This window comes from Pistacia vera, unplaced genomic scaffold (genome assembly GCF_008641045.1).
Source record: "Pistacia vera cultivar Batoury unplaced genomic scaffold, PisVer_v2 Contig1070, whole genome shotgun sequence".
Classification (NCBI taxonomy): domain Eukaryota; kingdom Viridiplantae; phylum Streptophyta; class Magnoliopsida; order Sapindales; family Anacardiaceae; genus Pistacia; species Pistacia vera.
Window position 1 is genome coordinate 142,155 of NW_022195105.1, and position 15,409 is coordinate 157,563.

At 32.2% G+C, this 15,409-nt stretch overlaps 1 protein-coding gene and 1 long non-coding RNA gene across 2 annotated transcripts; both read right to left on the reverse strand.

Moving 5' to 3' along the window:
- Positions 1-783: 783 nt before the first annotated feature.
- On the reverse strand, positions 784-3,417 carry LOC116131993. Its single transcript, XR_004128343.1, has 5 exons — positions 3,209-3,417; positions 2,152-2,287; positions 1,968-2,075; positions 1,676-1,792; positions 784-1,429 (listed from the first exon to the last, which is right to left on the reverse strand). It is a non-coding gene; the product is annotated as an uncharacterized LOC116131993 (long non-coding RNA).
- A 1,655-nt stretch (positions 3,418-5,072) lies between these two features.
- LOC116131977 (disease resistance protein At4g27190-like) lies at positions 5,073-13,469 on the reverse strand. Its single transcript, XM_031417665.1, has 5 exons — positions 12,524-13,469; positions 9,202-11,369; positions 8,109-8,789; positions 6,298-7,026; positions 5,073-5,549 (listed from the first exon to the last, which is right to left on the reverse strand). Exons 1-5 carry the CDS (start codon positions 13,467-13,469, stop codon positions 5,073-5,075), a joined length of 5,001 nt encoding a protein of 1,666 aa, XP_031273525.1.
- Between the last annotated feature and the right edge of the window lie 1,940 nt (positions 13,470-15,409).

Here is a 15,409-nt window from a genome sequence, read left to right on the forward strand (position 1 = left end):
TGGCCTGTTTGTTGTGTGAGTCATCATTATGTGAAATTCATAAGGGGAGGTTGTCCAAGGGTTCGATTGTTGCCAAAGTGAATGCCATCTTGTATCCTTGACTAGCATAGCTGTCATCTGCATTTCTTAATTGGTGCATTCCATAAATTAAATACGATTTCATTTAATCGTATTTTATTAATTAGCTGTTCATTTTAATGATAGGTGAATCTACCATTCCACTCATGTTCCACAAGGGATGAACAGCTAAAAGCAGTTAAAGAGATCAAGGTGGAGCCTCTTACATCTTCAAAGAACCTTCAATCCCTCTCATCTTTTACCAGTGGTGAACAGCCAAAACCTGTCGCAGAAGAGTCCAAAGTGTTAGAAGTTCAATCGAAGTCCAGTGGTAAACGCCGTTTTGCTTTCCCAGCAACTGGGAATCGAAGTGCAACATTTCGCAGAGTCTCGGGCATGAATTATGCTGCTGTATAAAGCGGAAATGCAATGAATTTTGGATATCTAAAACACGTTTCAATAGTGAAAAAGAATGTGAAAGAAGTTATGTGACTAGCATGAAGTGATGTATGAGTTGTATTGGTGATTTTGTAAGTGATGCTGATCAAATGGCGCTTGAAGCTAATTAATTTCGTAATGTTTGAATGAGGAATTTAAGAGAAAGCTTTTCTGTGCCTTTTTATTTAAAAAAAAAAATTCCTTAAAAAATTCCGTGTCTGTTTCCTTAACATCCAGGTTTTCAAATAAATGAAAATACAATTATAAATAGTATCATAATATGCCAGAAATGTGTGAAACATACAGTAATCAATTAACATCCATAGTCACATAATTCATACTTGAGTAATGAATCCAACAACTAGCAAATGGCAAGGAATTGTCGAACATTTCCTGGGTCAAAAACCGGATCGGCTGCAGTGAACAATCTACAAAACCGAAGCAAATAATTTTTCCGTCTTTGTGTGATTTAAATGCGTTCACAAACTTAGTCTAATAATTTAAATCAAAACACCAGCAAAATACAGGATCAATCAATCACAAACGAGACACTGAATTTTACGTGGAAAACCCAAATGGGAAAAACCACGAGACCGTAGTCCGATTTCAACTTCTACTATATTAAATAATGCGTACAATGATTTATTCTCTAGATAAAACTAGGGGCTATAACAACATTACAAATCATCATCCTAACAAGATAGAGACAAAATGGGCGATCTCACCTAAACACCACATTGAAGAGGACTATCGAGAAACTGATTGTTGCATGTGAAGATCTTATCATCGACAATAATGTTATGAAATTTGAGCCAAAATGAAGCAAGATTCATCGTTGGATAAATGCCAGAAAAAACTGTTTTCATTACTTTCTCCCTCCCCTGCGTTGCATGTGTCTCCTGTTTCTCACTAGTTTTCCCTTTTCGTTTCTCTCCTGCACAAAAACTAACTCTTATTTCTTCTTACAATTCAAAAGAATCACATCTTAGCCCATTGGCCATTGTAACACCAAAAAAAAAAAAAAAAAAAAAAAAAAAAAAATGGGTGAGACACCCAACACATTCAACCTCAGATAATCAAATAAATAGAAACACTTTAGTGTTGAAATACTTTCAAAGTAGAAATCTCAAATTAAAGGAAAGATAAAAGCAGAACAAAAATGAAGATGAAAACAAAGAACCTTCTCATTGTCTAAATTGAACACAAGGAACATGGACTGCAATGCCCCACAAACCGCATACAAAGAGTCCTTATTCCACAGGTTACATTGGAGTTTGACAGAATCTTGCTCACAACTCTGAACATTTTGTAATATTAACAAATTACAACACATTCAATAAATGCAAAAACTATAGAAAATGTTTCTTTGAAAATTAAATTGATATAATTTATCAATTAAAAGGAAAATCAAGGAAAAAAAGTAAACATTTATTTGGTGAGGACGTTTTATGATGGGATAAATTAATACGTACCAAACTTTTGACGTTTGCGAATGAAAGTAGGTTTCTTAATCCATCACATTGTCATACTTCCAAAGTTGTCAAGTGCTCAAAAGATGTTGAAGATGGCACTAGAGTAGTCTACTTGCAACACATATACACTTCTAGAATTATTATTTGTGATAAAATCCACAGGAGAAAATCTCTTGATAAGAACTCACTTTTAGTGTAAGTTTTTCAAGATTTCAATTGGAGGTTTCACTTTCCAAGTCGTGGCCCTCACTTTTCAGGTCATGGCTTTCACTTTCCCCGTCATCGCTTGCAAAAGAAGCAAATTTCCACTTGGAATGAACCTGAAGATCAATCATATAAAGCATGTTAAAATTAATGTTTCCCATAACCAATATCACACAATACTATATATGTTTAGCAGGAAACATGCGAGTAATAATTATATTTATTTTTAGAAGAAAAACTGTTGTCACGCTTTGGGTTTTCAGGTCCATGGGTTTTCTGCATGATTAACCCTTTTGGTTTGCATGCTGGAGGCTCACGGCTGCAGGGGCAAGCAGCTAAGGCTTCTCATTGAATTAAGAACCAATTAATTAAACTTTAATAAGTACATTGATATTTACTACTTTCAATAAGTTTTCCCTTGATAACTAATTAAGGTTCCAGTTTAATATGTCATGTAATGGAATATTTACTCCATTTAATCCAATTAAATGTTTATCTTTTCCTTTTTAAACTTCTATCCTTTATGCATTTCTTATTAAATAAAATTTCAAAGCACTAATATTTGTTTCTAGAAAAAAGGTTAATTTAAATTTGTCATGAAAAACTTATCCGTTGCCAAGATTCAAAATTTCAGACTAAAAGCTGATTGTTTCTCAATAACTAAATTTTTCATTCATATACTTTCTCCACATAATAATCTTAGTTGTTATTTTATTTATATTTCATTACAAATTGGAAATTACTATTCTTTTTCTGTTTAGTGTTCTTAATTTTTTCATAGATAATCTTGAATGACCCTTGAACATTTTTAGATAGTGAAAGCCCAATGTATTCATTTTTTATGCAATGTGTATTTATATATGATACGTGAATTTGACTTTTTTTCATTTATATATATCTTTTAAAATATAAAAATTCTAATTTGAATTTCGCTAGAGGGATTTCTATGAGCCAACTTAATTATATATCTAGCAACAACAATTACATAAAAACCAAAAATAAAAAAATAAAAATAAAATAAATAAATGAGGACTTACCACGTTTCTGTGTAATTGTTGTATGATTGTATTAAGTTGACCCTCCAAACAACTTTCAATACTCAAGCACTTGTCTTCCCATACCGTTTGTAATCTTGGTGTGCTTAAGACTCCTTCACATAAAGTCTTCATGTTGGGGCAATCTTCCACAATTAAATCTTCCAAAGTTGGGAATTTGAAAGTGTATTTCCCAGTGCAAAAGCATGTAAGACTTTTTGCTGCAGAAGATGTTATTAAGTTTACCATTCTATCACAATCCACTACAGTGAGAACTTTAAGATTTTGGAAAGATGCTGATGATAGCACTACATTGATCAAGCTCGAACACTTGTAAACTTCAAGAACTTCAAGATTTTGAAGAATAGAGGCGACTTTGGAGTCTTGTTTCCATAGGTACTCCAAATAAGAACAACAAAACAGCTTTAAACCTTTTATGTGAGTGGGCATCCCGATAGTTTTCTCATCCTCTCCATATAAGAATATCTCTTTGCTTTTAATCCAACCTAGTTTGAGCATTTCCAAATTCTTAAATCTCTGAAGGATTCCAACTGGCACATTTGCTTGTTCATAGCATCCGAATATGATCTCAAGATGTTTAAGTTTGCAAAAGAAGTTTTCTGAAAATTGGCCTTGCCATGTCATCATGTCGTCTACTTTGCTCAGTCTCAATGCCTCCAAATTGGGATTGATCTACAGATTAATCAAATAAAATCAAGTTGGAGACAAAATAGCTTTTAATGATTTTACCCAACATCCAGTAACTTTTTTCTATTTTTAAAAATATCGTAGAAAAAAAAGGTTGAATTGATGGGTCAAGAAAAACAGGCTGAAGAGAAACTAATGTATGAATTTTTGATCTTCCAATGAGATTTTTCAAGTAATTTTAACAATGGATCCAAAAACTATACTTTTTTAAAACAATTGATCAAGTATAATTTATAATTTTTTTTTTTTTTTGCATACCTAATTTTTGAAAATAAATATTTACATTGAATTACATATTAAATAAACATATCTTTTGTCAAGATGGATTTAAAAGTGATTACTTAATTGTAAGAGTTTTGAGGTTTTGATTCTGTAAACAAATTAATTCATAATTGTATGATAATAATATTGATTGATTTCATCACGTGTTTTTATTATTAATTCATGATGATTTAATTTTACTTTTTAATTTTTTTATAACTAAAAATATGGAAGAAGATGAAGAATATTTTTTTAATTACAATTATATCCCCACTTAAACTTGAGCATGCCGGTTAAAGACAAAAATAATGGGCCTAAAAATTACTTCCCAAATAATTTATGAAATTTATCAATGTGTTGGGCTTAAAGATTTATAGAATTTTGAGAGGTGTTATTTAAACACCATCTAATTCTTTCAGAGTTTAAATAATACCTAGAAATCATTTTAAAAACCTAGTTTATAAATAGGGTTAAACCTATAAGTCCCGATTAAATTTCGGGCCCAAGCCTAATACAAAAGAGGAGATCGATCTTTAGCCCAAGAGAATCGGGTCAGATTGGGCTTGCCTCAATAACTGGGCCTAAATGTGTAAATTATCGTTTCTCGAGTCGGGTGAAAACTGCCCATCCCCAAAATTCTAAGGATAAAAACATCACTTAAAAACTAATTGTTATTTGGGGAGATCATCTCAACAACCCAAAGTTGAGTTGAACAATGGAGACACATCGCAAGATCTCCATGAAATATGATAACAAAATTTTCAAAGCTACCTTCCTCATTAATTAACTCTTGAGAAGTTCCAATTTAATTTTCAAAGAAAAAAGAGATATTAATTAGTCATATAATCAAAGAGATCCAATTTATGTATTATAATGATGTTTTCAATTTTCTAATTCATTAAAGAAAGTACAAAGAAACTCGTATCTTTTCCACTAACAAGAGAGAGTGGGCTTCTTCACTGTCCTCATGGAAGCTCAGATGTTCTGAAGTGAAAGTCTTCACTTTTTCACATTCATGTACCGCCAAAATTTTTAGAACGGGCCACTCCGATGTATGTTTTCCAGGATAGAAAGATGTAAGTTCTGGTAAGTTTTCAAGTTTTAAAGTGGTTACTCGTGGAAAGACAAACGTAGAAGTTGTTTCAACTTCTTCTATCGTAACAATCTCCTTTAAAACCCGACACCATCTTATCTCAAGTTGTTGAAGTTGTTCAAAGCTTTTTACTAGAGAAGATGGAAATATATATATCAGTTTCTCAAAACTCACCAAAATCAAGTGTGTTATATTATGATACGAGGAAGACGTTGATGTCGGACATTGAATGTCCCATAACGTTGAACTCCATTTTGAGACCTTCGTATCGGGGAAAACGACCTGCATTCAAAATTGTTATTTCAATAATATTCTTTTAATGTATATAAATTAAGAAGTAAAAAGATTGTTTCCACCATTCAACCTCAAATGATGAAATGATGGAAACATAAGTGATGTAAAAACAATTAAAGTAGGAAAGATAAAAGCAAAACAATTCTGTAATCATAAGAGTATTGTGGTTCAATAGCTATAAGTGGGCCGAGAGAGTGAAGCCTTTTCCTTTGTCAACTTCTCTCTGTTACATGGGCCTCTCCTATTAATTGGATCTAGCTGACATCTTATGTAAGCTTATGGAATGGTTTAATTATCTAAGTACTGGGAAATTTAAATTAGGGTCATAACATGTGAGACCACAATGAATAATTTAAAATATTAATAAAATACACATTTTTATTTTAAATAAAGATTTTTAATACAAAATTACAATGAAAAACTAACAACTAATATCTTTAAAATAAGTTCTTCGAGACGATTAAAATAAATGATAAATATGTGTTTAAGTAAAGATATTAATTTTAGTATTACAAGTAAAAGCGGAAAATGTTTGTTTGATTAACTAAAGATATCAATTTTAGTATTCAATTAAATAAATATATATATTAAGATCATTAATTTAGTTTAAAAAAAATTAAAGACGAAGCCATGGGGATTGACAAGTATTCAGTCGACAACCATTAAAATTATAGTGATTAGATGAGAAGGTGATCAATCAACAAAAACATAGACTTTTAAGTAAATAATTACGTACCTTTTTTTGTAATTGTTTTATGGTTGTATTGAGATCATAATCCCAGCACCCAACAAAATCACACTCATTCGTTTCTACTTTTTGCAACTTCGGTGTGCTTAAAACTCCTCCAGAGAAAGTCTCCATCTTGGGGCAATTATGCACAATTAATTTGTTCAAAGATGGGAATTTAAAGGTGTGATTCTCATAGCAGAAACTTGTAAGATTTTCTAAACAATCAAGTGACAAACTCTCTAGTTTCCTGAAAACTACATCTTTTTCTATATCTTCCCCATTTGCTACTATTTCTGTAAGCTTTTCACATCGTTCTATTGTTATTTCTTTGAGTCGCACCAGACTTTTTGCTGCTGATGATGTTAGTAAGCTCCTCAATCCATTACAATATTGTACCTTCAGAGTTTTTAAATTATCAAAAGATGTAGAAGATGGCACTAGAGTGGTCAAATTGTGACAATAAAAGACTTCCAGAATTTTTAACTGTGTGAATGCCCCAGCACGTTTATTGTCATCTGCACATGAGAACAACTCTTTGTATGAGCTTACTTCTAGTTTAAGGTTTTCAAGCTTGTGAAACATCTCAAGGATTTCAACTGGAATGCTTGTTGATTTGTCTATAGCGATCACAAGAGCTTCCACATCATCAACCTTTGGTTCATCTAGAATTTGGCCTCGACGTATTTGCTTTTTGTCCTTTCCAATTAATGTCAACACATTCAGATCATAGTGAGGCTGAAAATAAAATAATATAAATCATGTTAAAATTGATGTTCCTATTAACAGATAGTTCGTTGTTATTTGCTAGGTCAGCCTTAGTTACAAATGTAATGGGAATCTGTTAACTTTATATAACAGGGGGTTTTGCATCATTATAAGTACCTAAGTGGTTTTATGAGTTTGGCAAGCCTCGGGGTTGGGTTGGTTTAAGTAATAATACCTACATAGTAATAACTTGTCCACTAATTCAGCCATTAGAAAAAAAAAAAATTTGGTACCAAAAGTGGCATATTGTTTTTTTATCATTATGAATCTATTTTATCATTCAGAATGGGAGAATTCATATTGAATAATTGTGGAACTGACAGAATTCTTCACTTCCACACTGCTTAAATGAGGCCTATTGTTCTATCTATGAATGATTTTTTTGAAATAGACAAGATAGAATGATTAACAGAGAAATTGATAGATAAGGGGAAAAGTAAATAAATAATTTAAAAGCAAAAATGCATGAAAACGATGTTCATTCAATTAATAATCTACTTTAACCATTCACATAAATAGAAGTCCTATTTATAGGCTTGGAAATCAAATCCTGGTCCTCTGTGCATGGAAGTTATGACAAAGGTGGCGGAGATAGTGATGGTTGTCTACATGCACCTTGGGCCCATCTGGACCAAGGCCTGACACATGCTGACCTACTGGGTTCACAAGCCTACATATATGGGCTAAGCATGAGCCCATTGTATACCCCAATTTGGGCCTATATTGTGCAATAAACTACTGCCAAGCCTCACCCACTTACTAAATAATGAATGGAATATTATAAACGTATTTTTGATATTTAATGTACTAGTTTAACATTCTTTTTTCTTTTTTTGACCTTTTTAATTATTTTACTATTTCTTATCATTATGAAACTATAAAATGTAAATTTACTTATGAAACTTTAAAGTGACTCTTTAGGGGAAAAAAAAAATTACCTAGATTTTAAAAGATGTAATTTTTTTTTTTTTTTTTTTGCTAATGGTATCTAAACAGTTATATTTATTAAAAAATAAAAGGAAAGTAATTTTCTTAAGTAAATAAATACATACCTGTTTTTTGTATAATTGTTGTATAGTTGAATTAAGATCACCCTCCCAGTAGGACTGCAACGAATCTTCCTCTACTACCTTCTGTAACTTTGGTGCGCTCAAGACCCCTTGAGAGAAAGTCTTCATTTTGGGACATCTATCCACGTATAATTCTTCTAAAGATAGGAATTTTAAAATGTAATTCCCAGAGTAGAAGCACACGAGATTTTCTAAAAAAGCAAGTGACAACAACTTCAATTTGGGGAAATCAATCTCATCTTTTGCTACATTTCTCTCATCATTTGTTGCATCTCTCTCATCTTCTATTACTTCTATCATCAAATCGCATCTGCTGATTGTCATTTCCCTCAATTGCAGCAAACTTCTGGCAACTGAAGTTGTTATTAAGTTCATCAATATTCCATTGCAATAGGTTACTGTCATATGGGTAAGATTTTGAAAAAGAAGAACAGGATCCAGCTTGCAGTCTTCTTTCCACAAGTACTTCAGATGATGAAGACCATCCAGCTCTAAATTTTTTATCTGTATTGGCAGTTCAATATGTTTCTCTTCTTCTTCACATGACCATAATACTTCGTCTGAATCCCCCTCTAGTTTGAGCTTTTCTAGGTTGTTAAATCTTTGAAGGATGCCAAGTGGAATCATGCCATCCACTATCAATTCCTTCAAATTAGGGTTGATCTGCATAGCAATAGACAACAAGAAGTTGGAGTTAAACACAATATCCCAATAGTTTATATTTTTAACAAGAAACACAAAAGTTCGGTAAAGAATCCTAGCATATTAACTTTGGAGGAGAATTTTATTTGTGCCCAAATTATTAGGTTTTAAAAAGGGTAGGATGGAGTTGGTGGAGGGGCGGTGAAAAAAAAAACAGAAGGTAATAATTTATAATATTAAACATTTTGATCATGTCTCGTACTTATATTGGATGATCTAATTTTCCATAATAAATTTGTCAAAATCAAGCTGCAAATTTGATTTTTTCTTATATCTAGATTTTGTTAAGGAAAATAAAAAGTATATCTAAATTTATTAATGATTCTATTTTGTTTATTCTCTTTTTCATTAACTAAAGAAAATAGATACTCACCTTTTCAATCAAGAAGAGGGCTGGCTCTGAATTATCAAATTGGGCCGCGGTGTTGTTTTCATCGGAGCTACCACATTCTGAAGTGAATATCTTTACTTTTTCACAGTTATGTACCTGTAACTCCTCTAACATCGGCCATTCCGAAGTATGTCTTCCAAGGCAAAAAGTTGTAAGTTCTGGTAGGTGATCAAGTTTTAAAAATGTTACCCATGAAAAGACAAACTTAGGAGTTGCTTCTATTCCAGTATGTCTTGATTGTGATGTTGATGTTGTCGTCATTCCCGAGCAGAAGCTTGCAAGCCTCGGAAGATTTATCAGACTTAGGAAGTGTAATTGAAAGAACTCAATCTGATCGCTGTCATTGTTGACATTATCTTCTCTTTCAATAGCAAAAATCTTAGTTAAATTCTTGCAATCTTCCACTGTAAGTCTTAGAAGTTGTGGAAGACTTTTGGCAGTGGAAAAAGAGAAGAGAATTGTCAATTCATGACAACCTTTCACTTCTATGAATTTTAAATTGCAGAAGGACTCTGTTGTTGGTTGAATCTTACATATCTTTTCCAAATTAATCATATTGAAAAGAATTAGTGACTCCAAGAGGGGGAAGGCAGTTGCGCATTTTGTTGAGTCAACTAGACACAAGAAGTTGGGAATATTTTGGACATGGAGATGTTTCAATTGTGAAAAACCACCATTGTCTAATTCTTGAAGACCATTCTTGACATTCTGCAATTTATCTAAACATAAGGATTCAACATTCTTGATCCCTTGCAGTTCCTCCAAGCAAATGGAAGAATTAAGCTCCATTTTGATTATTCTTGAACCCTCGTTTTGAATAAACTCGAAGTCCTCACAAACTATTGAACCACATCGAGGGTATTCTCTACCACTACTATAAAACTCATTTCCGACTGATATATTGTATCGTTCCAACTTTTTTGAGAAAAAGCGTTTAGGCAAAATCTTCTCATCTTTAATATCTATTTCTAGAGCGGTGAGACAAGACAAATGAAGCAACTCCTCAAGACTAGCATTACTTCTTTTAACATTGTGTCCTCCGACCTCCCATAGAACAGGGCATTTTATCATGTATAATTCTTCCAATAGGACTAAGCTTGATATGACATTTGGTGTGATAACTCGAAGATATATACAATAGCTTAAATCTAACAACCTTAGTTGAGTTAGTTGACTTATTTCTCCAGGCAACTGCTCAATAGTGTAACAATCTCTCAAGCTAAGGATCTTTAGTTTCTTCAACTCCCCTATAATAGCAACTTCTTCAATTTTGCTCCCATCCAAGCACAATGTTTGAAGGCCTATTGGAAGAATAATTGGTGACGGAAGAAATTTCAAACTTAAAACTTTGAGCTTTTCCAACCTTGAGAAAAATTTCTCAGGAAATTTGAAAGAAAAGCACTCCTTACTCACAGAGAATGGTTGAAATTCTAAACCTTGATGCCAAAGATCACTAATCATATTGGAATGTTCACTCATCATATCCAAAGAAGAATAGTAATCCCTACCCTCATAGAAAAATTCAAGTTCTGGACATTCTAAACCTTCAGCCCAATGTTTACTAATCATATCACCATTAGCTAAGGAGATTTTGGTGCACTTTTTGAGTATATCCACATTTTTCCATTCATCTTCAACATCATTTCTCTCCGTAAGTACATGATAGTATTTATATGAAATTGTTATAGCAATATCCCGAACAACATCATGCATAGAAAATCGATTACGTGAAGAACAATCAAGTAACAAACAAGACTCTTTGAGTTTAGAAAGAAGTGTATGTAGTCTATGTCGTGCACCCTCCATTGTAAGTTTATTTCCTTCAAGTATATTCAAACCCATAACGAATTTGAACAACTTTGAAATGGAAGCATCACGTGTCATTATACTACAGAGCAAAAAAACTTTCTTGAGTTCCTCACCTTCTAAATAATTGTAACTCAATGCTACCTTTGAATATGCCTCTTTCAGCACTCCTTTGAACTCTGTTGGGGAAGGACTTTTCAATTCTTGTAAGGCATTCTTCCAGTCAGCTAGTTCTCTCTTGTTCCTTAATGCCTTTGCTACAGTAACAATGGCAATTGGTAAACCACCACATTCTTGGCATACATCATTCGGCAGAGATTGCAACTCACGCATATCAAATCCACCTACAAGGGGAATGAGAATTATAAATCAAGTTAGTAGAAAGATAAATTTGTATAAAGTATGTTGATTAATTTAGAATTCTTTAAGAATATATTACAAAATCAATTCTGAAATTTTGTTGTTTGACATATAAAAAGTAAATATATCTTTTGTTTGTTAAATATTTGAGAATATTTTCGACCGCATAATTTTAAAACACTGCTAAAAGGACAAAATAATGAAAATATATATTATTATGGGATTATATAATATTGATGCATGAACTGGTGTTGATATTTATATATAGAAGTTCATCAGAGTTAGGGCCATTTGATTCAGAAGGGCTAAGGTTTAACAACAATAAGACTTGCATCAAAGCAAAAATACCTATGCTAAATAGCGTTCTTATATATATTTTAAAGTGCTATATATATAATTATATGATTCGAAGTGTGCATTATAATTTATATACAATTAAAGACTTTGTTTTATAACAAAATTTTGAAGTATCAAATAAATACTAAAACTTTAAAGAATAAATTCAAACGGCTGGAGGAGAAGATTCAACGAAAGGAATATACTGTTATTTCTCCAAAGCACTCCTATAAAAACCTATATAAAGTGCAAAAAATTGAGTGATATTGTTATTTCTCTCCACCTATTCTAAATAATTCTCGTTCAAAATTGTTAGTATATCTAAATATATAAATAAATATCACTTAATTTCAAAATATTTTTTTAAATGATATTTCTCTTTCCACACGTATAAATCACTGACACAATATTCACCGAAGCTTTGATCATCTTGTGACTTTCTCTTTAATGATCATTCATTCCATTTTTCTACAATTGAAAGAGTAATGATACAAATTTTTAAGTGCTGGAAAAAAAAGTGCTTGCGGCAACCAGTTGATGCTTACGAAGTGTTCAAGATGATCCTTTTTAACGAGTACATGGGTGAAATTGAACTATTTTTCATGTTATTGTTACTTAAAAAAAAAAAATTAATCCAATCAAGTAAAACAAAACAGCGAGTATTATATTTATCTGTTACAAAATTTAAATGAATAAAACTTTCTTTATAGATCTGGGGAGCACTGAAATGAGTAAAATCTAGAACATAGTATTAAAAATTGTGACAAACCAATAAAAATGTACAAGGAAAAGACGTCATTACCTGTCATCTTTCTAAATAAGCTCCAAGCTTCATCTTCCTTCAAAACGTCAATCGAGAAAGATTTTGAGGTTGAACTCATGCTGCGAAACACGTTTCGATCCCTTGCTGTCAACAATAGTTTACATCCCTTATGATTTTCACCAAAAGGAATTCCTAGTTTCTCCAGATCAAGCTCATCCCAGATATTATCTAAAATTATTAGGATTGTCTTCTCCTTCTTCAATCGTGCAAATAACTTATTTACTCTTCCAGTTTCAGTCTCCTTATCATCAAATTTCAAACCTAAGTCATTCGCAATTTCTTCTCGTATCTCTTTTATGTTCGGAGCGTCAGTTACCTCTACAAAAATCACCTTATCAAATCGCTTTTCTTCCTTCGCCTGCCTTCCAACTTCTTTGACCAGGGTGGTCTTACCAATGCCACCCATCCCATGAACCCCAATAATGTCCACCTCGGCCTCATTTAATGCCTCCAATACATCCTCCAAAGTGGACGATCGTGATTGAAAGGCCAGGTAATCTTTATTCAATATAAGCCTTGTGTCTTCATGAATGATAGGGTGGGAAACCTGATCGCCGAATGCTTCTTGTAGCCGCAGGAGTTCAGCAACATCCTTCACCTTTTTCGATGCTTTCCTGCTCTGTTTGTAGCGGGCTTTCAAGTTGAAACATCCGACGTTTGCTCTCTCTTCAATCAACGTCTCTGCTTCAGGAACGATGGAGTTCACTTTAATTACCCACTGCTCAACAGTCTCTAAGATCTCTTCCACATTGTTTCTAGCATTTTCAACCTTAACATCCACTTTATTTTTGGTAACCTTCAGCATCCCAACTTCTGTTTCGAGATTTCTTAAGTTGCTCTTGTGGTTGAACAAGTACGTAAAGCACTTGCCAACACCGAGAACAGTACCCACAATACCCGCAATACTCGCGGCAAATTCGACCATTTTCAACCCTTTTCCTTTCTTCTTCACTTGTTTTTTTAAATTTGAAAAATAGAGAGAAAGAAAGCAAATGAAATTAAAACAGAGACAATAACAAAACCAATTTTTTTTATTTTTTTTGGTTAAACAAGAAACAGAGAAAATGAGAGATTTTTTTTTTTTTAAATAAAAACAGGGGTGAATAAGAGAATTGGAGAGGAGAAAAAATCAAGCGATGTGGTTTCTGCTCAAAAGAATTCTTTTAGCCTACAAAAAAAAAAAAAATTCTGCAAAAGTGTTTCTCTGAAGCGGTGAAGGAGAAGAAAACAGAAAAACGTAGATAGAAAAGGAGGAGGAGGTTAAGGGAGGTGGAGTAGAGAGGGATGTGAAGGGAATAGTGATGAGTTGAGGGAGTGTATCTTGATTGAGAGCAAATGCAAAGAGTGAGCTTATAGCCATAGGCGGAATGAAAAATAAAATATAACAAAAACGATTTGGTGTATATGATAGAGAAGATCTAGGGCGTGTTTGTTGTGCAGTATTGTACTGTACTAAAACGCCGTCTTTTAAAAAAAATAAAAAATAATAAAAATGCTATCATTATACAGACCCATACAAAGAATATTACAAAGTGATGTCAACAAGAAGAAAAAAATCAAAAAAACAGAAAAAAAGAGAAAAATCATAAAAATCAAGGGTTATAATTATCTTTGTATGTCTCCTTTGTATTTATTTTTGTAAAACTAGTATTGCTCCAAATAAAAAGTCAACAACTTTATGCATTTTTGTTTTTTCTTCAAATTAAAGCCAATCTTATGGCTATTAACATTTTCTTCAAAACAGGAAGAAAACAATAAACAAATTAATTAACATATACAAGTCCAATGCTTGCACAAAATGTTGTGACATTGTGAAATACATCGAATATGAAAATAAATAACATGTAAAATATATCGTTAATCATATATAAATTATAAATCTGATAATTTCGATGAAAAAACTATTAAAAGAAGAGTATATAAAAAGAGCCAAATATAAACGTTGCTTTCTTGTCGATCATTTCGAGGCATGATAGAAAAGTACAAGAAATTAACCACCAATGATACAATATAAGATTTGGACAAAAACAATGCAGACAAGAACGTAGATAACATTTATACACAAAAAGCTTGACCAATTCAAACCATTTGTCAAAAAATAAAAAAGAAATTAAATCTGAATAAGCAAAGCATCATTCATGCTTGCTGATTGATGATTATTCTCTTCTCATTCATAGATAAAAGTTATAATAGAGTTTGGTGGAATTTTGTTTGTTTTACTTATGAGACAACATAATCATCCAACACTTCACATTCAATGTAACATTAAATTAGGCAAATAAACTTTGTACATTATTAAATGTATAAAGCAGGCGGCAATATGTTTGGCATGAGATGTGTGTGTGCCACTTCATTTGTTTGTATCCTCATGATGCCATGAATCTTTTTCATCAAACTAATTAACAATTGAGGATCCACCATTAACCATTACTTGATATATCAACAGAAAAATCTATCAATCACTCCCTAGAGCAAGCTGAATATAACACGTGTACGTGTCGATTGTAGAGTGCTAGGGAGGGGCCAAAAAGATGGTCCTGCAAAAGAGCGTTCATCATTGTATCCATTTGTTTTGAGAATAAGACTTTTGATTTGAGAGAAGTCCATCAAGAATAATATTATGCTTATAATTTAGTGTATATATTAAAGTAAAAAAATTATAAAATTTATGTAAAATGACCATCATATCATTTTTTTTTTTTTTTGCCTGATTATATAACTTAATTATAAACACAAATATTAGTCGTGTGAATATAGTATCCTTAATATAATGTGTGCACTCTGAGAGAGACGTGTTCATATTCACGATTCATTACATATACACGCTCCGAAGAATACGACAAAATGAAAAGCCCATCTAATCTT

Excerpts from the sequence above, each read along its gene's own strand:
- LOC116131977 (XM_031417665.1), bottom strand. The coding sequence starts at position 13,469 with ATGGTCGAATTTGCCGCGAGTATTGCGGGTATTGTGGGTACTGTTCTC. Across the intron at positions 8,790-9,201 it reads CCCTCTTCTTGATTGAAAAG|ATCAACCCTAATTTGAAGGA; the intron begins GTGAGTATCTAT and ends ATTGCTATGCAG. Across the intron at positions 7,027-8,108 it reads AACAATTATACAAAAAACAG|CCTCACTATGATCTGAATGT; the intron begins GTATGTATTTAT and ends TTTTATTTTCAG.